The sequence below is a fragment of the Lepidochelys kempii genome, chromosome 7 (genome assembly GCF_965140285.1).
Source record: "Lepidochelys kempii isolate rLepKem1 chromosome 7, rLepKem1.hap1, whole genome shotgun sequence".
Lineage (NCBI taxonomy): Eukaryota > Metazoa > Chordata > Testudines > Cheloniidae > Lepidochelys > Lepidochelys kempii.
The window spans coordinates 38,050,538-38,078,341 of NC_136386.1; the positions used below are offsets into that span (position 1 = coordinate 38,050,538).

The 27,804-nt window shown below is 42.1% G+C and overlaps 1 protein-coding gene across 7 annotated transcripts in view; it reads right to left on the reverse strand.

Moving 5' to 3' along the window:
• SYN2 (synapsin II) overlaps positions 1 to 27,804 on the reverse strand; it is a 434,891-nt gene that overhangs the window by 19,875 nt on the left and 387,212 nt on the right. For all 7 annotated transcript variants that reach the window (XM_073352278.2, XM_073352279.2, XM_073352281.2 and 4 more), the window contains one exon: positions 10,439 to 10,588. In XM_073352278.2, coding sequence (XP_073208379.1) covers positions 10,439 to 10,588 — 150 coding nt within the window. The remainder of the gene's footprint in view (positions 1 to 10,438; positions 10,589 to 27,804) is intronic.

Below are 27,804 nucleotides of genomic sequence, written 5' to 3' on the forward strand. Positions count from 1 at the left end.
ATGACCCAACACTCTCACAAATCCTGGGAGACAGGCCAGGCCTTGCCTACAGACAGCCCCGCAACCTGAAGCAAATACTCACCAACAACCACATACCATACAACAGAACCACTAACCCAGGAACCTATCCTTGCAACAAAGCCCGTTGCCAACTGTGCCCACATATCTATTCAGGGGAGACCATCACAGGGCCTAATAACATCAGCCACACTATCAGAGGCTCGTTCACCTGCACATCCACCAATGTGATATATGCCATCATGTGCCAGCAATGCCCCTCTGCCATGTACATTGGTCAAACTGGACAGTCTCTACGTAAAAGAATAAATGGACACAAATCAGATGTCAAGAATTATAACATTCATAAACCAGTCGGAGAACACTTCAATCTCTCTGGTCACGCAATCACAGACATGAAGGTCGCTATCTTAAAACAAAAAAACTTCAAATCCAGACTCCAGCGAGAAACTGCTGAATTGGAATTCATTTGCAAATTGGATACTATTAATTTAGGCTTAAATAGAGACTTGGAGTGGCTAAGTCATTATGCAAGGTAGCCTGTTTCCTCTTGTTTTTTCCTACCCCCCCCCAGATGTTCTGGTTTAACTTGGATTTAAACTTGAAGAGTGGTCAGTCTGGATGAGCTATTACCAGCAGGAGAGTGAGTTTGTGTGTGTATGGGGGTGGGGGGGATGTGAGAAAACCTGGATTTGTGCAGGAAATAGCCCAACTTGATTGTCATGCACATTGTGTAAAGAGTTGTCACTTTGGATGGGCTATCACCAGCAGGAGAGTGAATTTGTGTGGGGGGTGGAGGGTGAGAAAACCTGGATTTGTGCTGGAAATGGCCCACCTGATGATCACTTTAGATAAGCTATTACCAGCAGGACAGTGGGGTGGGAGGAGGTATTGGTTCATATTCTCTGTGTATATATAAAGTCTGCAGCAGTTTCCACGATATGCATCTGATGAAGTGAGCTGTAGCTCACGAAAGCTTATGCTCTAATAAATTGGTTAGTCTCTAAGGTGCCACAAGTACTCCTTTTCTTATCTGAATGGTTATCACATTTCTCTATGAACTTGAAATGGGACAATTTCTTTGACTCTTTTTCCCTAAGGTAGACAATTTTTTTTAATGAGTAAAAATGGACATTTCCTAGTAAAGAAGGTGGCCCACACAGGAAAAACATGTGGAAACTTGTTTTCATAAGGTCTTGATCTAGTAAAGAACTTAAGAATGCTATCAAGCTTTATTGCCTTCCTCTTGTAGAAGTGGATGGATCTCTGCAATCACAGCCAAATAGGTATTCTGAACTATAAAACTGAAAATAGCAGGCTGCTACTAGCTAAATATATTTTATATTAATGTGTGGTTCTACTGACCAATGACTTACTAAAAAAGTACAGTCTGGGGTTTCGCATTTAGGTCCTGATTCTGCACTGTGCTTCACGTAGGCAGAGACTTGACTTCACTGAGGCTCTGTGCAGGTGCAGTGACTCATAGACATTAAGGTCAGAAGGGACCATTATGATCATCTAGACTGACCTCCTGCACCATGCAGGCCACAGAATCTCACCCACCCACTCCTGCGAAAAACCTCTCACCTATGTCTGAGCGGAGTCCACCCCTGCAGAGCAAAATGTGTTTCTTCCATATCAGATTTGCTTAGCTGGCAAGCACAAAGATGTCGCCCTCCTTAATAGTGCAAACTTGGGCTGGGATCTGAAAAGGAGGCTTCTTTTTTTCATGTAGTTCCACAAAGTGAACACAGGTAAAACAGCATTACTGAAACCTGACTTAAAGCCAGTTTTCTCCCTTCATCTGAGTGCACGCAGCATAACTAGCCTATACTCAAATCAAAGGGAAATTAAATACTTCGGAAAAGTGAGTATATCTAGAAACCTTTGTATAAGTAGCATTTTAGTTATTTGGTAATAGTGTATGTACATCAGGCACTCGATTTCATGTTTGCTGTAATATCACTTTTGTAATTTACCAATTTGTACTTGCACATTATCCTTTTTCATTAAACAGTAAATAACATCTGATCATCATGAAAAATACAAACTACCACAAGATGTCACTATAACTTAAATAACTAAAAGGTGCTGTAGTACAGCAGAGGGATGACTATTTATCTGTAGCAGAGTTCTAGTCTTTAAAAATAAAAAGAAAGGCTTCCATCATTTATAAACGTTTTTTGGGGGCACAGCTTTAAATGATTGATGCAACATTCATTTTCCTCCCCCCCACTGTTTCTTACTGAGCTTCTGGAAAAAAGTCTAGATTGTTTGCTGACCGACAAACCTGGAAAGCATATGCTCCCTGCTCCTACTTCATTTGCGTTTGGGGCAGGAGTATGTCAAGCAAATTTTAATGGAAAGAGAACTTTACTCACTGTAGGCTACATCTTCAAAAGAACGCAGGCCCGGATACTGATTCTCCACTGATTTGCACTTTGTGTAGGTATTTACTCCCACTTGTATATACTGAGTGGTAGCTCACAAAGTGCACGCAAACTTTCATGTTTAAGAAATTCAACAGAAAAGAGACATATGACATTTACTAATGTAGCCCACTGAAAATATATTGAGCATATCTAAACTACAGCCTAAGGTTTTTGACAAGTTCCGTTGAGTCATATTATGATGTAACCTGATGAAAGACTTCAAAAATGTAAATAGTTACAGACGCAAACAGTAGAACCATTTTCTACTGAAGCACACTGGAACAGCTTGAACCAAATCCTGAACTATGGCTGAGGAGCCCATAATGCAGCTAAGGTGGCCTTTGCTTCCTTGATCATGGGTGAACTATGCCAGACTAGTACTCTGGCATAATTTAGAGCAGCCTGAAGGCTGAACTGAGTTGTGCTAGTGGCCAACAATCACAACATCCCATCAGGTAGGTATCAGAGGGATATTGAGAAGCCTACTTACAGTGGCTCTGTGTCACCAAAAGATGCACATAAATCTGGAGTGATCTTCCCACTTGTGCTTGCACCAGCTTTAGGCTGTCGGCTGTTCAATGCAAAGCAGCTGCACTGTACCTCAGAATTCTGCCCTTAATCTTAAATGTTATATTGAGAATCAGAAATAGAGCACAGGGTTTCTTTATAGATGGGACATAATTATTTTAGAGAAGTAAACAATGATTTTAAGAGGTTTCCAAACCTTTTAATGCCAGACTCCCCATCACAGTAGGTTGTTAAAAACAGATTGGACAAACACCTGTCAGGGATGGTCTAGGTTTCCTTTGTCCTGCCTCTGTGATTATTGTTATTGCTGTTTACTACTATGGATATAATTACTCTAGACAGTTTTGCTCCAGTTTAGCAAGACTTCTACAGTTTAAGTACCAGTATCGGGATCATCTCTTACTCCTGTTTAACCTAGCCTTTAATTTGTATACTGATTTGGTGTGCTTTCCTTCCACTGATGAGGCAGAAAAATAAGTTCTTAATGCCTAAAGGCTAAACTCAGAGGGTGGAGAAAAAAGTAATGGTCTCCCTTGGCTGTGGAGATACGTTGTGTCTACAGTCTGGATGCTGCAGTAGGTCTAATGGTTGAAGGTTTTTTGTAGAAGATCTGCCAACTTTGGCCTTATTCCTCCCCAAGTCAGCCATTGCCATTACTCAAACTGTGTGTGGGGAGGGACTAAGCGGAAAATGCTGTGGAGGTGGGGGTCCATCTCGCAAGGACCTTTGTGTGGGCTCCCCACATCTTGTCTCCCCTGTTCAGCACAACTGTACTCAATTCTAGGTTTCCTTGTGCCTCCACAGATGGGTGCAGGATTTCCCCCCTATAAAATGAGATGTTCTTTATCAAGCCAAATTAAACTGTTGTAGTGTCAGACTGACATTCACATTCAAATAGATTAAAGCAAATTACCACCATCCTACTAAACATAAGCATATTACAATTTAAAAAAATCATGACTGATAGAGGAAATCATGGTTCTGTGTTTCTACTGGAAACAGAACAGTACAGGAGTTTATTGTGTGGACTTGAGTAATGTACTTTTGCCATTTCTTCATCGACCCAATGCTAATTTGAGCATTGCCTTTTTCCAAACTTGTTCCACGACGGGTGGTCAAGTTCAGTTCAGTTCAGTTATATCTCTCTAATAGTTATTGGAATGAAGAAGCTAGAGGAAATACTGAGCCCAGCTTCCTGGCACTCTTGAGCCAATCATATGTCATGTGAAGAATGAGGGATGGATAGTGAGGAGGTCATGAGACTGATAGTGAAAATGAAAAGAAATTAAAAGAAGCAGGAGTTCTGTAAACCTGAGGGGGAGGTCTTGACCCAATTTCTATATCAATGTGCTGTACTTATTTTCAATACAGATGGGCTTATTTTGTGAGAAACATTTAAAAAAAATATTCTGAAAGGTTTGTTAAAGATTAAAACTTTTCTGGGCCCTACTATCCCTATTTCAAAGCAGTTAGATAAATGGCTGTTTCACTAGTGGGCTGTTGATCATACACTTAATTACTGTTGTTTCATGGCCTTTACTTTTAAAGGCCCAGTCAGGTCAGTATTAAAGATGGTCTGGCCAGCTTCACTTATAGTGTGTTGGACTTTGTCAGCTTGTCTAAAATATTATGTTCTGAACTAGTTTAACATAGTGTGTATGCTTTTTTCCCATTTCTTTAATGGCTGCGTATCATACAACAACAGTTCTGCCCTTTTGTCGATGTCGTAACATGGTCTCAATAGAGTTGTATTGAGATTGTCTTGACATCTTCCCAGTAGAATCTTCATAGACTTGAACTCCCAGAAATGTACTCTCAGAATTTGCCATTGTAATGTGGCACTTGTGCATCTGCACTGAAATAATTTTATCATAACTCATTATCATACAATAGTTTGAGGGTTTGCATTAACACTACTTTTTTTACCATTTATCTTGGATTCAGAACCTGATCTACACAGATTTAAACTGATAAAGCTTTCATAAAAAAGGAATCCTAAAAAAGTGGAAACATGGACAAATTGCTGAGGATGAATACAGAAGAATATCACAATCATGTAGGAACAAAATCAGAAAGGCTAAGGCACAAAATGAGTTACATGTAGCAAGAGACATAAAAGGTAATAAGAAGAGGAAAGAAAGTGTAGGCCCTCTATTTATCAGAGGAGAGTTAGTAACTGATGATATCAAGAAAACTGAGGTGATTTAATGCTTTTATTAACATTTTGCTTCAGTCTTCATTAAAAAGGTAATTTATGACCACATACACAACACAATTAATATTAACAAGAGGGAACGAATGCAAACCAAAATAGGGTAAGAACAGGTTAAAGAATATTTAGATAACTTAGATATATTCAATATGGCAGAGCCTGATGAAATTCATCCTAGGGTACTTAAGGAACTAGCTGAAGCAATCTCAGAACCATCAGTAGTTATCTTGGAGAACTGTTCAAATAATCATGTGCAAAGTCTAGTTCTGCCAGTCTAGGTATTTGAGTACAGATCCTTTCTGCCAGCAGATGGGGAGAGACAAGAATGAACTTTTCAGTCATGACATCCGTATGCATCTGCTGTCTCAAAATTCTTAGCTGCTGTTGTCTCCATCAGATGGAACAATTCCCTGGCTGGCTAGCTCATACAAATCTAGAAAAACCCCAAGATTTCTCAAGTGTTCAGCTGAGACTATTCAAAGAGCAGGAGGAAAAAGGAGGAAATTGGAAGACCGCTATTATCAGTAGTGTCGGTTAGAGTTTTTTTTCTTGCAGAAACTTTAAGTGAGAATGAAATTTTTCTTTGCCTTCATTGAAGTTTTCAGTGGAAAATTTGACTTTGCATTTAAAAACCATAAACAGAATTTTTTAAAAAGATGTTTGTGCCTCCTCTCCAATTTATATTTTTGAAAATTTCAAGGAAAACAGAGCCTTTTAAAAAAAATAATAAAATTATTAGTTGACAACAACTTTCCGTTGGAATAAAGTTTGGATAGAAACTTTTCCACCAGCCATTGGTTTCAGGATAATTCTGAGCACAAACTATTATAGCGAGGCCTTTCATAAGTCTTAGGGTTCTCACATCTGTGCATAGTGGAAGCTTTCCTCGGGGGAGAGGGGTTGTCACCAACATAGTTGACAGGAACAAAAATGGCAAATTCCACATCCTGCAACAAAGATCCTCGTGCATGCATCTAATTAATTATATTAATTATTGTAGCAAGAGCTTTAAGTACCAGATTTCTATAAAAGGAGACCTGTGGGGTATGCTCATTTTGGACCTACTTTTGAGTGTGAAATTGTGTGTACGTATAGGAACATACCCAATTTGAGTACAAAAGCAGCCAATTTGCTTACATGGCAGTAGTAATCACTTACAGAAACATTCCCACACCTTGGGCCTCTCTGAAATCTAGGCACAAATGCCCAGTTGGTATACCAGATTTTCAGTCAGTGAGAGCATTTAATGCTCCATTTTTGAGCGGAGTGGGGAGGAAAGCTATCTGTTAATCTGACAAACACTTTTTAAATTTATTCTGTCAATGTAACATCTCTCTTTCGTGCTTTGGGCAATGCTTCTCAATTAGCCTGTTGTATTTTAATATATGGTTAGTTTGCCGATCCTGAAAGAAACCATGTTTGGTACTAAAGCAGTGGTTCTCAAACTTTTGTACTGGTGACCCCTTTCAAATAGCAAGTCTCTGAGTGTGACCCCCCCCTCATAAATTAAAAACACTTTAACACCATTATAAATGCTGGATGCAAAGCGGGGTTTGGGGTGGAGGCTGACAGCTCGCGACTCCCATGTAATAACCTCATGACCCCCTGAGGGGTCCTGATCCCCAGTTTGAGAACCCCTGTACTAAGGTGATTTTTTTTCCTCCGTGACATTTTTTTTTAGGTGCCCTTTACAATTGGGCTTGAGTCATAGTAGTTGGAAATTCATTGTATGTGGTTGAAACAATTTTGTGCTCAGTTTCTAGTGGCTATAATATAAATAGATGCTACACCACTTCTTTATGTGGGATGGTGGTGGGTTGTTTTTTTAAACAAAGTATGATGATATATTTGAAGAGCAAATTAGTCACTCTCCCTCAAGAACTGGTCTACTTGAGATGTACCACAAAGCTGTTTACCTGATGTGGGGCCTATTCAGAATTAAAAATAGACTTTTCAGCTAGGGTTGATAACTCCTAACCTACAATCTGGGTCCATTTTATTACTTAAACAATCACCATTGGTCCTATCAGTATAGTTAGACAATCTCTTTCTCAACTGTTCATTTGGGCCTGATACTGAGAAATGCTAAGTACCTAAACCACCCACTGACCTCAACAGAATTTGCGGCTGCTTAACCCCTACCAGGATCAATCCCATTGACTATCACCTATAAGCTCATAAGGAACATTTGGCATTTATGTAGCACTTTGCATCTTCAAAGCATAGCACAAATATGAATTAAACCTCGCCACACTCCCAAGAGTTAAGTAAGTAACATCCTCATTTTAATAGTGACAAGGGGATGCAGAGGACTAGATCAACAAAGGGATTTAGGTGTCTAACTGTCACTTCAGGTGCCTAAGTCCAAAATTTGGATCCTTAAATCCCCTGCTCAACCGCCACCTAATCCTGCAGGTGCCTAAATATCTGTTTCTGGGCATGAACACAGCTGCCTAAATTCTGACATCTGAGCACCAAGCTCACACTAAACCCCCAGTCAAACTGAGAATTGTCCCGGCTGCCTTTCTTGCCTGCAGGACCGAATCCAGTAGGCATGCTTGGTGTACACCTGGATTGGGCCTCATACAAAATGCTGCTGCTGCCTTAAAATCTTTAGCCCAGTGGTTAAAGCACTGACCCAGGATGTGGCAGACCCAGGTTCAAATCCCACCTCTGCGTGATGTGGAGCAGGGATTTGAATCCAGGACTGCCATCTCCTGGCAGAAGAAGGCACCTTCCATTAGGTGCCTAATTTCCTCTGTTGGGCAGGTTTTAGGCTACACCCCTCTCCTTGGTATTGGCTAGTTTACATAGCTCCCTGCTCAGTGTGCTAGCTTTTGTGAATCCTATTCTTAGCATCTAACTCTCTCCATGCATTCATTGTATGGGGAACCTAGACACCTGACTCAGGGCCGTGGATTCCATTAGGTGGCTGGGTGTCTAAAGTGAGGTGATGCAATGCAGAATCTAACTCCCTTTTGTGGATCTAGCCCACAGAAGATAGGAGACTTAACCAAGGTCACAAAACAGATCTGTAGCACAGCCAGGATCAGAACTCAGAAACTCCTGTCCTCAAAGGATTAGACAATGTATGACAAATTGTATGCATTTCCATCCTTCTTATAACACTGTAAATTAACAATTCAGTCCAGACATCTGCTCACTGAAACAGTAAATACACTTCAGGTGCATTCCAGTTTTGAAATCACCGGTTATTCTCCTGGTTTGCATCATATTAAATTGATCACGTCATTTACTTTGCACACATTGTAGTGGCAGATGTCAATAATATCTCCTGCAATAACACAAGTTTTTATCAAGCACTCTTGCGTCCATCTTCAAATAAAGCCAAATGCTGTCTAAGGGCAGTGCCTCATAGGTTTATTATCTCCATGATATTTTTACATGAATATGACCTATTACAACATAATAAGGACCCCATTTTCTCTAATGACAACTCAGCTGAATAATACCAAATCCAGAGCTATCAGGATACTTAAATAGCTACAACCCTCCATGTAGAACTACATCACCAGAATACTTTTGATCCACACTGGTTAATTGTTGTTTCCAGAATGCCTTCTAAAATTTCTTGCTGGATGCCTTTGATGATACTTATTTGAATCCTTGTGGCTGTATCTGTATGTAACTTCTCTAGCCAAATCCTTTACTGCAAGTGAAATCTTGTCCTTAAACTTACATATTAGGGCTGTTGATTAATCACAGTTAACTCACACCATTAAAAAAATGAATCACGATTAATCCCAGCTTTATTCACGCTGTCAGTAATAGAATACCAATTTAAATGTATTAAATATTTTTGGGTGTTTTTCTACATTTTCAAATATATTGATTTCAGTTACAACTTAGAATAAAAAGTGTACAGTGCTCACTTTATCCTATTATTTTTCATTACAAATGTTTGCACTGTAAAATGATAAAATAAATACCATTTTCCAATTCACCTCATACAAGAACTGTAGTGCATTATTATTGTGAAAGTGCAACTTACAAATGTACAATTTTTTTTACATAACTACACTGAAAAACAAAACAATTTAAAACTTCAGAGCCTACAAGTCCACTCAGTCTGACTTCTTGTTCAGCCAATTGCTAAGACAAACAAGTTTGTTTACATTTAAGGGAGCTCATGCTGCCTGCTTCTTATTTACAATGTCACCTGAGAGTGAGAACAGGCGTTCGCAAGGCACTTTTGTAGCCAGCGTTGCAAGGTATTTATGTGCCAGATATGCTAAATGTTTGTATGCCCCTTCATGCTTTGGCCACCATTCCAGATGATATGCTTCCATGCTGATGATGCTGGTTAAAAAAATAATGCATTAATTAAATTTGTGACTGAACTCCTTGGGGGAGAATTGTATGTCTCTTTCTCTGTTCTACCTGCATTCTGCCATATATTTCATGTTATAGCAGTCTTGGATGATGACCCAGCCCATGTTCGTTTTAGGAACACTTTCAATGAAGATTTGCAAAACGCAAAGAAGTAACCAATGTGAAATTTCTAAAGATGGATACAGCACTCGACCCAAGGTTTAAGAATCTGAAGTGCCTTCCAAAATCTGAGAGGGATGAGATGTGGAGCATGTTTTCAGCAGTCTTAAAAGAGCAACACTCTGATGCAGAAACTACAGAACTTGAATCACCCAAAAAGAAAATCAATCGTATACTGGTGGCATCTGACTCAGATGAAAGTGAACATGCATTGATCCATTCTTCTTTGGATCATTATCGAGCAGAACCCGTCATCAGCATGGACATGTCTTCTGGAATGGTGGTTGAAGCTTGAAGGGACATATGAATCTTTAGCGCATCTGGCACATAAATATATTGCGATGCCAGCTACAACAGTGCCATGTGAACGCCTTTTCTGACTTTCAGGTGAAATGGTAAACAAGAAGCGGGCAGCATTATCTCCCATAAGTTCAACTTTCATGATAAAGAGATTGCACTACAATACTTGTAATGGGGGAATTGAAAAATAATGTTTCTTTTGTTTCTTACAGTGCAAATATTTGTAATCAAAAATAAATATAAAGTGAAAATTGTACACTTTGTATTCTGTGTTGTAACTGAAATCAATATATTTGAAAATGTAGAAAACATCCAAAAATATTTAAATAAATGGTATTCTATTATTGTTTAACAGCATGATTAATCACAATTAATGTTTTAAATCGCAATTACATATACTATCGTATTGTGTATTTAGAAAATAGAAGTTTCTTACCTGAGGCTGTTGAGTGGCAGTGGGTCTCTGAGGAGATGGTACAGGTGTTTTGGACAACATTTGGTTCATTTTGCTTACAACAAGATCAGTTATAAGTTGCCTATCTTCAACCTGATGTTCACCAATCAAAGGCATTGCACAGTCCATAACCTATAATATACAACATTTGATTAGCTAGGGAATGTAGCATTGCAGCAAACCCACTCCACGTGTTTATCTGTAAATGTCAGGTCATCCACTGAGTTTGTTCTGCAAAAAGGAGAAAAATAGGTAGAAATGGTCTAATTTTTGTGAGAGGAAAGGGAATTGAGCTTAAGTATCATCGTCCCCTTCCTGGAGATTGGAAGCCACTCCGTACGATCTGAGTTTGAGTTTCTGTGCTGTATTTGGGCTGTTTCTGAGCCCATTCATAGCTGGGGAATGCCACTCTCCATGGCATCATCCCTTTCCAATCCCAAGGCAATATACCCATGTGACTGCATGTTGACATTTCTTGGGGATGCCATGTGTGGGCACTCCATGGGAACATGGTTCCTGAGGGAACTACACCACTGCACATACTAAGGATTATAAAGAGGCACAAGGCTTCCCTAAGGAGGGCTTGAAACCTGAGATATTTCCCTGTGTATTCTGGGTTATTAAATGTTTTAAAGGGCTCTTTCCCCTGCATGGTTTGTCTGGCTCAAACCCTATCCCCTTAATGGAATATGTCTAGGGAAATGCTGAGTTGAAACTTGAATTTTCTGGCTTTTCTGTTAGACTTTGATCCCATAGTCCTTATTGGTTAATATAAAATCTGAAACAAGGCAATATGATGCCATTATTATTGATAGGGTTGTTTCTGAAAAGTGCTGTGTATGTCGTGCAGATCTTGTAGGGGTTTGCAGACTAAAGTATTTCCACAACTGCACTTTTTATCCTATAGGTACCTGATGTATTCTTCCTAAGGGGTGAATCCTGCCCTCCACTTTGTATGTGTGAAAGGCTTCCCCACTGTGGAATCATTGCAATTCAACTGCACAAAGGAGGAGGTCGAGATTATGAATCCTATATGGTGTGGAGCCCAACTCCTGCGAGTACTTGACCTGTGGCAGCACACTGGGTGATTAAGCGTGGCACATGGACCAGATAAGAGTGGGAAAGCCAGACGATCTACACTGTATGAGCTTCTGGTCCTTTGCCATTTTTGGAAGGAGTGGACTAGAGTGTCTGCAGAGACACTCTCAACGCAGCAGCCTGTATTAGCATAAGTGAAGCAGCTCTGCAAGATTCCTCCCCCATACCCCTCCTAGTGCCAAGCTCAGACACTGATGGTGGATGCTCAGGGAAAGATTGGGACCTAAATGAACTTACTATGTTCAATGTAACAATGTTTTGTAAGGTTTTACTATGCTATCCAGCTGCTATTTCATACAATACAGATGCTAATAACAGATTACCTTTTAAACAACATTTGGAGGCTTGCAAATTTTCAAATTGATTAGAAAAAATTGATTTAAAAAAACTTGTGAATGAGACTGTCCAAAATATTAAATCTAATCACATTAATATGAAACAAGAGACTGTCACTATGTACAAATACTTTTATTCTCTCCCCCTACCTGCTCCACCCCCAAAATTAGGTAGAGAGTAGCATTGTTTATTTATAATTCAGATGCTACAAATTATTGACTTGGGGTCTTCAGGGCTACAAAGTCTCAAGGAGGCTGCAACCATTAAAAATCTTCCTCAGAGCTCAGAGGCTTGCTAAAACAAACCCAAATTAAACAAAGAAATACAATTTACAGTTCAAGCAGATGTTTTCTAAGAAAAGCATGAATGGTGTTCCACTCTTGGGTACACATCAATGGTATTGCAGAAATAGATGATATTTGCACTCCAGGGGCTCCTATAAGTTTTATATATTTTTCACATTAATACTTTTGAAGAGGTACATACTGTATACTTTTCAAACTTCCTTGTCACATTTCTGTGATGCATAAATGGATAAATTATAACTGGAGAAATGAGGAAAACAGAATACTATATTTGTTTTAACACAGTTTATTCTTGAGGTTCTTTCCCAGCACACAGCGTCTTTGAGGAAAAGCTACATGCAAGAACTGCATGTTATGATTTTTGCCAGAGAAAGTAACAGACAGTAAACCAAATCAAGTGCTTGATTCTGCTCTCACTTACCCTGGAGTAGATCAGGAGTAACTCCACTAAAGTTGGAGTTTCAATTCTGTGAGAGCAGAGACTAGCCTCACGATACTAGTGTATACACTATTTTTAAACTTAGCACCCGACTCTCTCCTCCTGTATAAAACTGGGTGTAATAGAGTGGAGAATAAGGGCCCTTAATATACACTGGAATGTTTGTTAAAATCTGGGCTTCCATTCAGTATCACATTAATAACCACAGGCATCAACCTTCACTCTCAGCAGGTTATCACTTGAACACTATCATTATTTATAATTGCATTGGAGTAGCACCTAAATGCACATTTAAAGTTATTTCCTCTGGCTTAGCATCATCTTCTTTGAGGTGGGAGGGGGAAAGGTTACTAGGCATGCACAAAACATTTGAAAATCTTGGTCAGAAATGACTAGTGACTGAATTCCTGGATGCTCAATGTGAGGCACCTTTAAAAGGAGCCTGATTTTCAGTGGGTGGATGTAAGAACATAAGAACGGCCATACTGGGTCAGACCAAAGGTCCATCCAGCCCAGTATCCTGTCTACCGACAGTGGCCAATGCCAGGTGCCCCAGAGGGAGTGAACCTAACAGGTAATGATCAAGTGATCTCTCTCCTGCCATCCATCTCTACCCTCTGACAAACAGAGGCTAGGGACACCATTCCGTACTCATCCTGGCTAATAGCCATTAATGAACTTAACCTCCATGAACTTATCCAGCTCTCTTTTAAACCCTGTTATTGTCCTAGCCTTCACAACCTCCTCAGGCAAGGAGTTCCACAGGTTGACTGTGCGCTGAGTGAAGAAGTTCCTTTTATTTGTTTTAAACCTGCTGCCCATTAATTTCATTTGGTGGCCCCTAGTTCTTATATTATGAGAACAAGTAAATAACTTTTCCTTATCCACTTTCTCCACACCACTCATGATTTTATATACCTCTATCATATCCCCCTTTAGTCTCCTCTTTTCCAAGCTGAAAAGTCCTAACTTCTTTAATCTCTCCTCATATGGGACCCGTTCCAAACCCCTAATCATTTTAGTTGCCCTTCTCTGAACCTTTTCTAATGCCAGTATATCTTTTTTGAGATGAGAAGACCACATCTGTATGCAGTATTCAAGATGTGGGTGTACCATAGATTTATATAAGGGCAATAAGGTATTCTCCGTCTTATTCTCTATCCCTTTTTAAATGATTCCTAACATCTCATTAGCTTTTTTGACTGCCGCTGCGTACTGCGTGGACGTCTTCAGAGAACTATCCACGATGACTCCAAGATCTTTCTCCTGATTAGTTGTAGCTAAATTATCCCCCATCATATTGTATGTATAGTTGGGGTTATTTTTTCCAATGTGCATTACTTTACATTTATCCACATTAAATTTCATTTGCCATTTTGTTGCCCCATCACTTAGTTTTGTGAGATCTTTTTGAAGTTCTTCACAGTCTACTTTGGTCTTAACTATCTTGAGCAGTTTAGTATCATCTGCAAACTTTGCCACCTCACTGTTTACCCTGTTCTCCACATCATTTATGAATAAGTTGAATAGGATTGACCCTAGGATTGACCCTTGGGGAACACCACTAGTTACCCCTCTCCATTCTGAAAATTTACCATTTATTCCTACCCTTTGTTCTCTGTCTTTTAACCAGTTCTCAATCCATGAAAGGATCTTCCCCCTTATCCCAGGACAACTTAATTTATGTAAGAGCCTTTGGTGAGGGACCTTGTCAAAGGCTTTCTGGAAATCTAAGTACCGTATGTCCACTGGATCCCCCTTGTCCACATGTTTGTGCAGCACTTTCTAGCAATCAGTCCCCTTTAATGTGCCCCTCAAGTTGGGCACCCCAAATCAGTAGTCACTTGAAAATGATGGCCCCTCTTTTTGAGTTATGTACTTAAGTTTCCTAATGGTTTTATCAACAATTAATTATAATCATTTTAAAAACTGCCTTAGATATCAACTATATTAATCCTCAGCATTCCCCAACCAGACAGGAAAGTAGTCTCCCCATTTCATGGATAGGGAAAGAGAAAAATGGACAAATCCACCCTTGGTGTAAGTCCATCAACATCAAAAGAGTTGTAGCAGGAATGAATTTGGCCCAGAAAGGAGTAGCAAATGCTTAAAGCCACAAAGCTGGAGACTGGCAGAGTCAAGATTGGAACCCAGAGAGGTTCCTGGTTGTTAATTAGTTAACTTTTACACAGCTGGTATGCATGGGGATTTACAGGACACTTTCTATATAGACATTTCTATTTTGCTTATCAGTACACAAGGGAAAAGTATGGGTCTTGTGCTTAAGGGGGAGAAATGGGAGTCTGGAGATCTTGGTCCTGTTGAGTAAATCAGTTAACTGAGCTGTGCCTCAGATTACCCATATGTAAAATGGAAATAACACTTACCTCATTGGGGTGTTAGGGGAGTAATTCCAATTAATATTTCTAAATTACTTTGAGGTGTTCAGATGGAAGATATAATTCAATTAAAGTCCTTCTGACAAAGAGTATATCACTAGACAACACTGTCTCTTAATCTTGTATTTAGCTTATATAGCTTTTCCTTGTAAAAACACAGAAAAATATCTTTCTTTTTCAAAGTGGTTAAAAAGGTGTTTTCCTTTTTTAAAATGAAAGATTCTTACACACATCCTAATATTAGGAAAATGACAGGTTATTAGCAAACTTCTGCCTAAAATAGATTTGTAACTTTATAGAGGGATTTTAGTTTTGGGTTATGATGGTTATGCTGCTGTTAAGATGACATTGAAATGACAGTGGTTAAATCAATTCCTATCTATGGCCTGATCCAAGGTCTTTTGAAGACAATAGAATTCTTTCCACTGGCTTCAATGGGTCTTAGATAGGGGCCCCCTAGAACTTCTACTTTAAAAAAACAAAAAAAACAACCAACTTTCAAAGTTGGGACAGAAATTCAGCAGGCATCCCAAAAGTTAAACAGAATGAGCTTTAGAGGGAAGCACTCCCAGGAGGGGAGGCAAAAATCTGGTGTGGAAACCCTGCAACAACCAAAAAAACGTAGGCAATAACTTGGAAACTATCTTCAATTCACTCAGTTCTGCCAACCTGTCTTAAAATTTATTTGGCTTTTGTGGTTTTCAGCCAGATGGTTGAATTACCCAAGGAAAAAAATTCCTTAAAGTATTCCTATACTTTTTGTCAGTAAAAAGAAAAACAAAATATTGTTCACCACAATGTTGGAGAGCCTGGACAGTTCTAAAAGTGCTTATTTTTTTAACCTAAGAGACTTTGAAGCTCAAGAGCTATTACCCTGTCATATAAACCCCTGTCTGCAGTTTTTTTGTAGCCATGTTGGTCCCAGAACATGAGACACACATGATGGGTGAGATAATATCTTTCATTGGACCACCTTCTGAAAAAGACAGGCTTTTGAACCACACAGAGCTCTTCTTCAAGTCTGGGAAAGGTAATGAGAGTGTCACAGCTAAATACAAGATTGAACAGAATATTAAGCATAAGTTCACACCATGTCGCAAGAGACCATTCAAAATGAAGTGGGCAATTAACACCTCTGAAGTCACAAGAGAAAGGAGGGATACCAGACTGCAGATTGTTGTAAAGAGAAATGAAACCAGTGTCTCTGTTGAGGCCTGGTCTACACAAGGAAATTAGGTCAGTATAACTACGTTGTTCAAGGCTGTGAAAAAGCCACACCCTGGAATGATGCAATTAAACCAAGGTAAGCCCTGGTGTAGACAGCGCTACACTGATGGAGAATTCTCCTGTTGACATAGGGTATGTCTACACTAGGAAATGAGGTCTATTTTATAGAAGTCAGAGTAACAGCCATGTTAGTCTGTATTCGCAAAAAGAAAAGGAGTACTTGTGGCACCTTAGAGACTAACCAATTTATTTGAGCATGAGCTTTCGTGAGCTACAGCTCACTTCATCGGATGCATACCGTGGAAAGTGCAGCAGACTTTATATACACACAGAGATCATGAAACAATACCTCCTCCCACCCCACTGTCCTGCTGGTAATAGCTTATCTAAAGTGATCATCAAGTTGGGCCATTTCCAGCACAAATCCAGGTTTTCTCACCCTCCACCCCCCCACACACAAACTCACTCTCCTGCTGGTAATAGCCTATCCAAAGTGGCAACTCTCTACACAATGTGCATGATAATCAAGGTGGGCCATTTCCTGCACAAATCCAGGTTCTCTCACCCCCCTCCAAAAACCACACACACAAACTCACTATCCTGCTGGTAATAGCTCCTCCAAAGTGACCACTCTCCCTATAATGTGCATGATAATCAAGATGGGCCATTTCCAGCACAAATCCAGGCTCTCTCACCCCCCCACCCCCATACACACACAAACTCACTCTCCTGCTGGTAATAGCTCATCCAAAGTGACCACTCTCCCTACAATGTGCATGGTAATCAAGGTGGCTTTCTCACCCCCCCTTCCCCCCCCAGCGACACACACACACAAACACAAACAGCAGGAGAGTGAGTTTGTGTGTGTGTGTGTGTCCCAGGGAAAAAAAAAAGGGGGGGGTGAGAAAGCCTGGATTTGTACTGGACATGGCCCACCTTGATTACCATGCACATTGTAGGGAGAGTGGTCACTTTGGAGGAGCTATTACCAGCAGGATAGTGAGTTTGTGTGTGTGGTTTTTGGAGGGGGGTGAGAGAACCTGGATTTGTGCAGGAAATGGCCCACCTTGATTATCATGCACATTGTGTAGAGAGTTGCCACTTTGGATGGGCTATTACCAGCAGGAGAGTGAGTTTGTGTGTGGGGGGGTGGAGGGTGAGAAAACCTGGATTTGTGCTGGAAATGGCCCAACTTGATGATCACTTTAGATAAGCTATTACCAGCAGGACAGTGGGGTGGGAGGAGGTATTGTTTCATGATCTCTGTGTGTATATAAAGTCTGCTGCACTTTCCACGGTATGCATCCGATGAAGTGAGCTGTAGCTCACGAAAGCTCATGCTCAAATAAATTGGTTAGTCTCTAAGGTGCCACAAGTACTCCTTTTCTTTTTATAGAAGTCGATTTTTATAAATCGATTTTATACAGTCGATTGCGTATGTCCACACTAAGCGCATTAAGTCGGCAGAATGCATCCTCACTACTGTGGCTAGCATCAACTTACGGAGCGGTGCAATGTTGGTAGCTATCCCACAGTTCCCGCAGTCTCCGCCCCCTATTGGAATTCTGGGTTAAGCTCCCAATGCCTGATAGGGAAAAAACATTGTCGCGTGTGGTTTTGGATACATGTCGTCAGTCACCCCTCCCTCCATAAAAGCAATGGCAGACAATCGTTTCGTGCCTTTTTTCTGTGCAGACGCCATACCACGGCAAACATGGAGCCCACTCAGCTCAGCTCACCTTCACCGCTGCTGTTGTGTCCTGGGTGCTGCTGTCAGCAGACAGTGCAGTACGACTGCTAATCGTCGTCATCCACCGCTTCCGTGGCAACTCTGCTCTCCTGCTCTTGTAAATGAGCTCAGTCTCAATAGCAAATTTCTCCATGTTGTCGTCATCCACAGCTTCCACTGCAACTCTGCTCTCCTGGTGCCATGAATCCACCTCGCAGGTCCTCTCGTCGTTCTGTATAAATATCTATTCTCATGGCATCCGTTGTCATCCACCCTTTCCGTTGCAATTCTGCTGTCCTGCAGATGCCATACCACGACAAGCATGGAGCCTGCTCAGCTCACCGCCACTGTTGTGAGCATTGTAAACACCTCGCGCATTATCCTGGAGTATATGCAGAACTGGGCTAAGAGATGCCAGCACGAGGATGATTTTGATGAGGACATGGACACAGACGTTTCTGAAAGCACAGGCTGTGGCAACTGGGACATCATGGTGGCAGTGGGGCTGGTTGATACAGTGGAATGCCGATTCTGGGCCCAGAAAACAAGCACAGACTGGTGGGACCGCATATCTGGGATGATTCACAGTGGCTGTGAAACTTTCACATGCAAAAGGCCACTTTCCTGCAATTCTGTGAGTTGCTTTCCCCCGCCCTGAAGCACAGGAATACCAAGATGAGAGCTGAAGGGTTAATGTCTAGCTATTCCACCTGGAAGCAGGCGGGGCACACCCTGACTGTTTCCTAGGAGCAATGCACACATTGCTCTATCCAAGGACAAGGGCTAAATATAAACCCTGAGAACTTGATTGTTTGGACAGCAACTGTGGGAGGTTTCTTTAGCCTGGGCTCAAGGCCTGAGAACCAGGATTGTAGTAGATAGAGGATGGTAACTAAGCATATGAATCAACGTCATACATTCCTTTGTGTAGCAGTGTGTAATGCTTAGGGGGAGAAATATAATAAAAGGAGAAGGTGAAAGGCAGGGGGGGCAAAACAGCCCATCTCCGCTGACCAGCCTGCTTGCTTGCAAAAAGCTGTGTTCTGTCTCATCACTGAACCGCAACAGAGAGCTGCCCTGACAGTTGAGAAGCGAGTGGCGATAGCCCTATGGAAACTTGCTACGCCTGACTGCTACCAGTCAGTCGGGAATAAATTTGGAGTGGGCAAATCTACCGTGGGGGGTTCTGTGATGCAATCACTGATGTTCTGTTGTCAAGGGTAGTGACTCTGGGAAACGTGCAAGTCATAGTGGATGGCTTTGCTGCAATGGGCTTCCCTAACTGGGGTGGGGCAATAGACGGAACGCATATTCCTGTCTTGGCACTGGAGCACCTTGCCAACCACTACGTAAACCGCAAGGGGTACTTCTCAATGGTGCTGCAGGCACTGTTGGATCACAAGGGACGTTTCACCGACACCAACGTGGGATGGCCGGGAAAGGTGCATGACGCTCGCATCCTTAGGAACTCCAGGCTGTTCAAGCAGCTGCGAGAATGGACTTACTTCCCAGACCAGAAAATTACTGTTGGGGATGTTGAAATGCCAATAGTTATCCTTGGGGACCCTGCCTACCCCTTGCTCCCTTGGCTCACGAAGCCATACACGGGGAGCCTGTACAGTAGTAAGGAGCAGTTCAACTATTGGCTAAGCAAGTGAAGAATGGTGGTAGAATGTGTCTTTGGACGTTTAAAAGCTCGATGGCGCTGTTTACTGACTAGGTTAGACCTCAGCGCAACCAACATTTCCATTGTTATTGCTGCTTGCTGTGTGCTCCATAATATCTGTGAGAGTAAGGGGGAGATGTTTATGGCGGGGTGGGAGGTTGAGGCAAATCGCCTGGCATCTGATTTTGAGCCGCCAGACACCAGGGCAATTAGAAGAGCACAGGAAGGCGTGCTGCGCATCAGAGAGGCTTTGAAAAGCAGTTTCATGACTGGCCAGGCTTTGGTGTGACAGTTGTGTTTCTCCTTCCTGCAAACCCGCCCCCTTTGTTGATTTTAATTCCCTGTAAGCCAACCACCCTCCCCACTTTGAAATAAAGTAACTATTGTTTTGAAACCATGCATTCATTCTTTATTAATTAAAAAAAAGGGAGATAACTGACAAGATAGCCTGGGTGGGGTGGGGGAGGAGGGAAGGAAAAGGCCACATTGTTTATTGTAGCCACACTACAAATCAAACTGTTTGAATGACAGCCTTCTGTTGCTTGGGCCATCCTCTGGAGTGTAGTGGCTGGGTGCCTGGAGCCTCCCCCACTGCGTTCTTGGGCGTCTGGGTGAGGAGGCTATGGAACTTGGGGAAGAGGTCAGGTGGTTGTACAATGGATGCAGCGGGGGGTCTGTGCTCTTGTTGGCTTTCCTGCAGCTGCACCAGACACTTCATCATGTCTGTTTGCTCCCCCATTACCCTTAGCATTGCCTCCTGCCTCTGCGCTTCACACTCACTTAATGCTTTCCTAGCCTCTAACATTGAATGCCTCTATGCATTCAGCTGTGCCCTATCAGTGCGGGAGGACTGCATGAGCTCGGAAAACATGTCATGGCAAGTGTGTTTTTTTGGACTTCTAATCTGTGATAACCTCAGGACCAGAGATGATAGGGGGAGCCTAGAAACATTTGCACCTGGGGGAGATAAAAAGGGAGAGTACAATTTAAGATGAAACATTTCTGAGAACAAAAGGGAGACTCTTTCGCAGTGACTCAAGCAATGCACAGCAGACAGCACCTGTGCTTTAGGTACAAGGTCACATTTTGCCTTGAGCGCCTGTCAGTATGGTGACACATCACACACGGCTGGGCAACAGAATTCGGTTTCCATGCAGCCATAGTAAGGCAAAGGGTATGCAGGGTTGGCTTCTTATGCATAACATGTGGGATGTTTTCAAACTGCAGCGCCCTCCTTTCCCATAGCAAGCAATGGGTTGGGTTTCACATTTAAAAGGAGGGGCTGCGGTTTTCGGCTGGATGTGCAGCACACACCTCCCCCCACCCCACCACGTGGCTATTCTCCGGGATGATCCCTTTTAGCCAAGCGCAAACAGCCCGGCATGAACAGGGTCCTTTTACTGTTCCCTTACAAAAATTCCCCTATTTCAACCAGGTGACCATGAATGATATCACTCTCCTGAGGCTAACACAGAAAGATATAGACTGAATGTTGCTTGACTGCGACCAAAACCCAGGACCATTCACTGCCATGCTTTGTGCTGCAATGATTCCAGAATACTTTCAGAGTACCTCCAGGAGAGGTTCATGGAGATGTCCCTGGAAGATTCCCGCTCCATCCCCAGACATGCGAACAGACTTTTCCAGTAGCTGTACTGGCCATGAATGTATCCCAATTCTTCAGGGAAAATCAAACATTAAACACTATTTCTTTTAAACCCTGTACTGTAGTTACAAATGTGCACTCAGCAGCAGTGCCTTCTCCAGCTTCAGTGTTGGGGATCCCACCTTCAGAGGGTATTGGCTCCAGGGTGATGAAAAGGTCCTGGCTGCAGGGGAGAACGGATTCACCGCTTGCAGGGCCAGCTCCAGCTTTTTTGCTGCCCCAAGAGGCGAAGGGGGAAAAAAAAAAGAAAACCAAGCCTGGTTAAGTTGCCGCTGAAGTGCCACTGAAGAGGAAGAGAGGGACTGCAGGGCCCACCAAATTGCCGCTGAAGACCCAGACGTGCCGCCCCGATGATGGATGGAATGCCGCCCCTTTCTATTGGCTGCCCCAGGCACCTACTTCCTTCGCTGGTGCCTGGAGCCGGCCCTGACCGCTTGCCTGCTGCGCATTCTCCTCCTCTTCCTCATCCACAAAATCCTCCTCCCTGTTGTGTGAGACTCCCCCCTTGCAGGTGTCCACAGACAGTGGTGGGGTAGTGGTAGGATCCCCTCCTAGTATGACATGCAGCTAATCATAGATGCGGCATGTATGGGGCTCTGACCCGGAGCGACCATTTGCCTCCTTTGTCTTTTGGTAGGCTTGCCTCAGCTCCTTAACTTTCACGCGGCACTGCTGTGTGTCCCTGTTGTAGCCTCTCTCCACCATGCCCTGTGAGATTTTGGCAAATATATTTGCATTTCTTCTTTTTGACTGGAATTCTGCCTGCACAGATGCTTCTCCCTATACAGCAATCAGATCCAGTGTCTCCCTTTCGGTCCATGCTGAAGCTCGTTTGCGATTCTGGGGGGACTGCATAGTCACCTGTGCTGTTGAGTCTGCCACGCTGACCAAACAGGAATGAAATTCAAAAGTTCCCGGGGCTTTTCCTGGGTATCTGGTTAGTGCATCGGAATTCAAAGTGCTGTCGAGAGCGGTCACAAGGGAGCACTCTGGGATAGCTCCTGGAGGACAATACCGACAATAGTGCATCCACACTACCCCAAATTCAACCCAGCAAGGTCGATTTTAGCACTACTCCCCTCACCGGGGAGGAGGACAGAAGTCGATTTTAAGAGCCCTTTAAGTCAACGGAACGGGGTTGGTTGTGTGGATGCAGTCATTTTAAAATCAACCTAACGTGGCTAAATTCGACCTAACCCCGTAGTGTAGACCAGGCCTGAGAGGTGGTAAGTCGATGCTAACCACAGTAGTGAGGACGCACTCCGCCGACTTAATGTGCACGCCGCCGACTTAATGTGCTTAGTGCGGACATACGCAATCGAATGAATAAAATCGATTTCTAAAAATCAACTTCTATAAAATTGACCTAATTTCGTAATGTAGACATACCCTGAGGGAGGTGGGTTACCTATACAGATGCGAGAAGCTCTCCCGTTGGTGTAGGTAGTGTGCACCGCTGCAGTGTTTTAAGTGAAGATGAGCCCTTAGTCTGTGATTTTTAGTATCTAGCAAAGTTATGAATTTAGGCTTTCAGGCACCAGACTAGTCTTCTGAAGGTGTTGTGCAGGTTTCCTTTGAGGATGAAGATTGACAGGTCATATATGGAGCGATCATTTTGTGAAAAGTGTGCACTCCCAGGTTAAGAGGGTGTCTTTGTCTTTTATCGCTTTTCTGCATGAGTACATTTGAGAGTGTAGTGATTGCCTATCTGGTTTCACCAACATAATGGTTGTTGGGGCATTTGATAACTGGATGAAGTACACCACATGTTGTGATAGGCTTGTGCAGGCCCCCTGGACCTTGAAAAGTGTGTTGGAGACACTACACATCTCCACCACATCATCAACTTATCAAGACTACCCCTAATGGGAGCTGAATTAGCTATACTCTCCAAGGGTCTGAATTTTCCCACCACAGAACCAGATACCATACTAACATACTAGAAGAATTCTTTTGCTGACTCTGCCTCAAAGAATTCTTTCACAACAAAGATGACATCACCCACAACTACCAAGTCCCCACAGATAGTCATAAGAAAAAAGAATCATCTGACTGAACATCCTACGCCGCCCCCCCACCCCTGCAACCCAAGGAGAAAACCATACACTTGGTGATTACGTTGATTGCTTCAGGAAAAAAAATACTGTGAAATCCTTAACAAACATCACATCCACCACAATCTCTAGCTTGGTGTAGTTCAAAAGCTTGTCTCTTTCACCAACAGAAGTTGGTCCAATAAAAGCTATTACCTCACCTACCTTGTGTCTCTCATTTACATTCTTGTCCAGTGACATTTTGTAAAAAAAATTTTTTTTTACACAATGGAGCATAGTGGCTCTTTCTGAACCACTATCAAATCCTAACTCAACTTTTCACATCATCATGAACATTTTCATAAATGAACCCGAGCACCAAAGCCTCCACTGAACATTTAAGTTTTTTTAAATTCAAAATAAGATTTAATCTTAGTCAACATTACTTTGTTTTATAGCTTGAAATACAAGTTTAATCATGTACAATATTGTACAAACATTTTTCTAACAATTTAAATATATTGAACCCTATTTTTTTACTGGTGCAAAGTTATCACTATCTGCATCTGGGTGGGTGTTAGTCTACTGGATGCGTGTAAATGACTACATGGTCACTTCCATCCAGACTCTGTGTACCTCAGAAAGGGATTCTACCTCCTACAAAAGTCACATGAGTCAAGAGGTACTACTGATGCCGAATCGGAGAACATGTGACTGTAAGAAAGAGTCCTGAAAGACACATCATCATACTCCCTGAAGACACTGTTGTTCTCCTCAGGAGATGCTGGGAGTGCTGATGTTGAGGGCCTGGTGTGAGCAATGACCTCAACACAAAAAGTGCTGACTGTTCTGAAACACCCTAACTCCACCAATACAGGATGAGAGGATTGCCGCAAAGCTGGTACGGTTGATTTTGTGACAGCCTCATAGAGCAATTGACCATTTAGTAGAGGTCTGCAATTCCCATCCCATATTTCACACCAAGAGCATCAATGCAAAATTGGGAGATCAGTATACAGAGCTGTCAGGAGTTGCGGCGTCAACAAAGGTACCACTGTGGAACTGCTAGACATTTTCCTAATGCCCCAATATCTTGTACAGTGGTTTAGCTTCAGGCAGTGAGCTGGATATCAGTATCACTGACTTAAAGTGCCAAACAAATTGAGGCACTGAAAATAAAGTGAACAAATTGAGGCACTGAAAATCTATGGAGCCATCAGTTTCACTGTTAACTGTCCAGGATGCTTCATTAGTGAAGATGCCCTGCTGGGCTTGATGGGGAAGAGGTAGATCTGCATCCACTCAGACAATAATAGCTCTGAGTCCTGGCATTCAGCACCCTTGGCCATCTGTAGCTTCAAGAGTTTGCCCTTTGAAGCACTCCTGGCTGGCCTCTGGCTAGAATTACAGGAGCTTCCATGCTGTGCCCTCAAAGAAGGTTTGGACAAACTCTCCACATTTCTTCCGTGTTTCAGGTGACATCTGTAAGCATAGTTGGCACTGTTGCACATTGAGGCTGACTTCAAAGCGGACAACATAGCAAACATGGCCTTGTGTCTTGGACATTGTTCTGCCACATAGGTGGGACTGAAGCTGTTGAAAGGCATTTCTCAATAGATGCCTTACTTAAAGTAATAGTGGAAAATAAATAGATCTGGTGTGTCAAAGGAAGCGCTGAATGAACAGCCAAACAAGTGCTGAGTCAAGAGAAGTGCACAGCTGTAATGCACTGACGATCCCAACAAACTTGACACCAGTGTGCTGAGAACAAACTGGCAAAAAGAGAGAACAGGGATCAAAGCATCAGAAAAAGGACACAGCCACCAAGATCAGGGATGCCGGTGTACCAGAGTGAGCACTGAAGAGATGAGGCAAACAGATGCGTAAGCCCCCACACATGAGCCAAAAGCCCCAATAATTTAATATTTGTATGGGACCTGACTGGAAAGTAAGAGATGGCAAATGACACTCAGCAAGCTTTCCTAGAATCTGGAAGGCAGGAAATTGAAGAAGCGCTGTCTCCTGCAGGGAACTGACTGGAAGGGAATGTACAGAGAACAGCATTTATATCCTGCATTGGGTGGCATGTGGCACTTAGTGGAGGGCTTCTGGCTTCTGCTCTGCCTTACTACTGCTGCCTTCAAGGCTTAAAAAAACCCTTAAGTGTGAGAGTAATTCTGGCACACTCGAGCTAAGAAGCAAGTAATCCTTCACAGAAGGTATCTGTAGAGAACACAGAGTATATTTTTCTTCCTAATAAAATAGTTAATATGACTTATCTGGGCCAAGTGGTGTTCTGTACAAATGTACTTTAAGAATTAAGATGCTCTATATAATGTTCTACTAAAACTTTAAAAACTTAATGATTAACAGAAAAATTCAGACAATTCCTCCACAATAGAGGGCTTGACAAAGTTTAAACACACACAAAGCATCCTGTTTATAACTAGTCTGCTTGCAATATGTAGTGGTTTTTAAAATAATATTTAAACACAGATCCAAGTATTTCTTCACTACCTCATAGAGCTACTATTTAAAGCTTTGGAGTTTTCATAAAAAATGTTTCACAGAAAAAGACATCTGTAATTTATAAAGTGTAATGTGTTACTTTTGCAGATGTCAATAGAATCATGTTCTGCGGACTCATCGTGAATAATGGTCGTAAAACTCTTGTCAATTTTAACTTTTGCTCATATGTACTATAGTAACTGATTCCATAAGATGTATTTCTCTTAGCACATGATAACAATCTTCTGAAGAACAGTTAACAGCTCTGTGACCTACTTTTTAAGATATGAAGGAGAATAAATGCATAGCAATAGTCACAGGAACAGCAGCACCACCAATGAATTCATAAATGTTTAGAACCACTAAGTCCATGTGAGGTGTAGAGCTCTTGTGTTGTATAATGAAAGTGGTATGTAGAATCACTAGGCCAGACAATCCCCTCTGCCTGTGTGTGTGGAGGTGACTTAAATACTCAGATCTTGGCTATGAGGCTGGAGCTGGTTAAAAAGGGGGAATAAATGTCACTTCCATGATGTTCTTGCTACTTCTTCTTCCCACTCTGCAGAAGCACCTCTGTAGGTGCATTGTGGGTTGGAGTTCCATATGTAGAGAAGGCATGAGCAAGGGCCTCCATAGCATTATCCTTCTCAAGTCAGAAATGTTGTATTTGCTCTCCTTGTTCTGAGAACACCTTATGAAGTGGGAATGGGATCAGTAGGCAGTTGGAGCCTCTGCCATGGTGAGCATCAGGAGCTGCAAAGGGATCCACAGCTGCTGAAGGGAAGTCACCTTGGAGCTGCTATTGCTGAAGGATGTTCCTCCATTAAAGAATCTGCTTTCAGTGAAGGAGCAGCAAGAGCTGCCAACAAGAGAATCATGTGAACAGCCAGGCCAAGTTGGGCCATGGAAAAAAGGAGCGGTGGAGATAAAGAAGTGGTGGGAGGCAGGAGTGTGGATCTTGCATTTGGGGGTGGGGTGAGGGTGGTGTGGGAGAAGGAGATGGTGGGAATCTTGAGGTGGATATGGGAGGAAAGAAAGCAGAGATGGAGCTAGGCTTTGGAAGGGGCTGTATGCAAGAGGTGGCCTAGGGCGCATGAAGGAGTAATTGTTTATGGAATAGGGAAGGAAAAAAGAATGATGGAATTTGTGTATTGTGGGAGAAGGGGTGGAATTGACTAAAAGAGAAGGGGGGGAGGAGAAATGAGGTTCAGTGGGGATAACAGGAAATTAATTGGACTGGAGAGCAGTGACAGAGTGAGATCTGAAAATTGACTGACTATGGAGAAAGGAAGTTGTTTTGAATTGCCTGTTGGTGAGAGAAATTAGTGCAAATGTTCTTGGGGAGTAAGCAGAACTGGGTTTGTATGGAAGGGGACTTTTTGATTGTGAGAGGTACTGATTATGAATGTGGGAGTTATTTTAACTGTGAAGGTGAGATTTTAAGTATAAGAAGAATCATTGATTTTAGGGTAAACTAATAGTTTGAGGATAGTAATTTAGGCTGAGTAGGAGGTAAGGGGAATTGCTTGTGTGATAGGGTGGAGGTGGCCTGATTTTGAAAAGAATGGAGGCATTGACAGAATCTTAGGTTGTTTGTATGTGTGTGGCTGTTTCTAGAGGTTATGACAGTAGTAGCCTCAGGAAGGATTGGAAATCTAAGCATGACTGGGAGATCAGTAGGAGTAGTGATTCAGGAGAGACATGGCCTCACTACTAAGAGTTAGTTCCTGCTAGGAAAAAGTTTAGTCATTCTCTGGTGAGTCTACTGGCAGAAATGCTCACAGAAACAGTAAATGCTAAAGAATAGCCAGAGAAAGTGAATTTAAATGAATTTTGAGTGCACAGACCTGACTATCTGCATTGGAATCCAGATTCTAGGAGTTACGTTTATACAATCAGGAACAGAAACCGAGCATCTGATTTCTGTATCCTACCAAAAAAA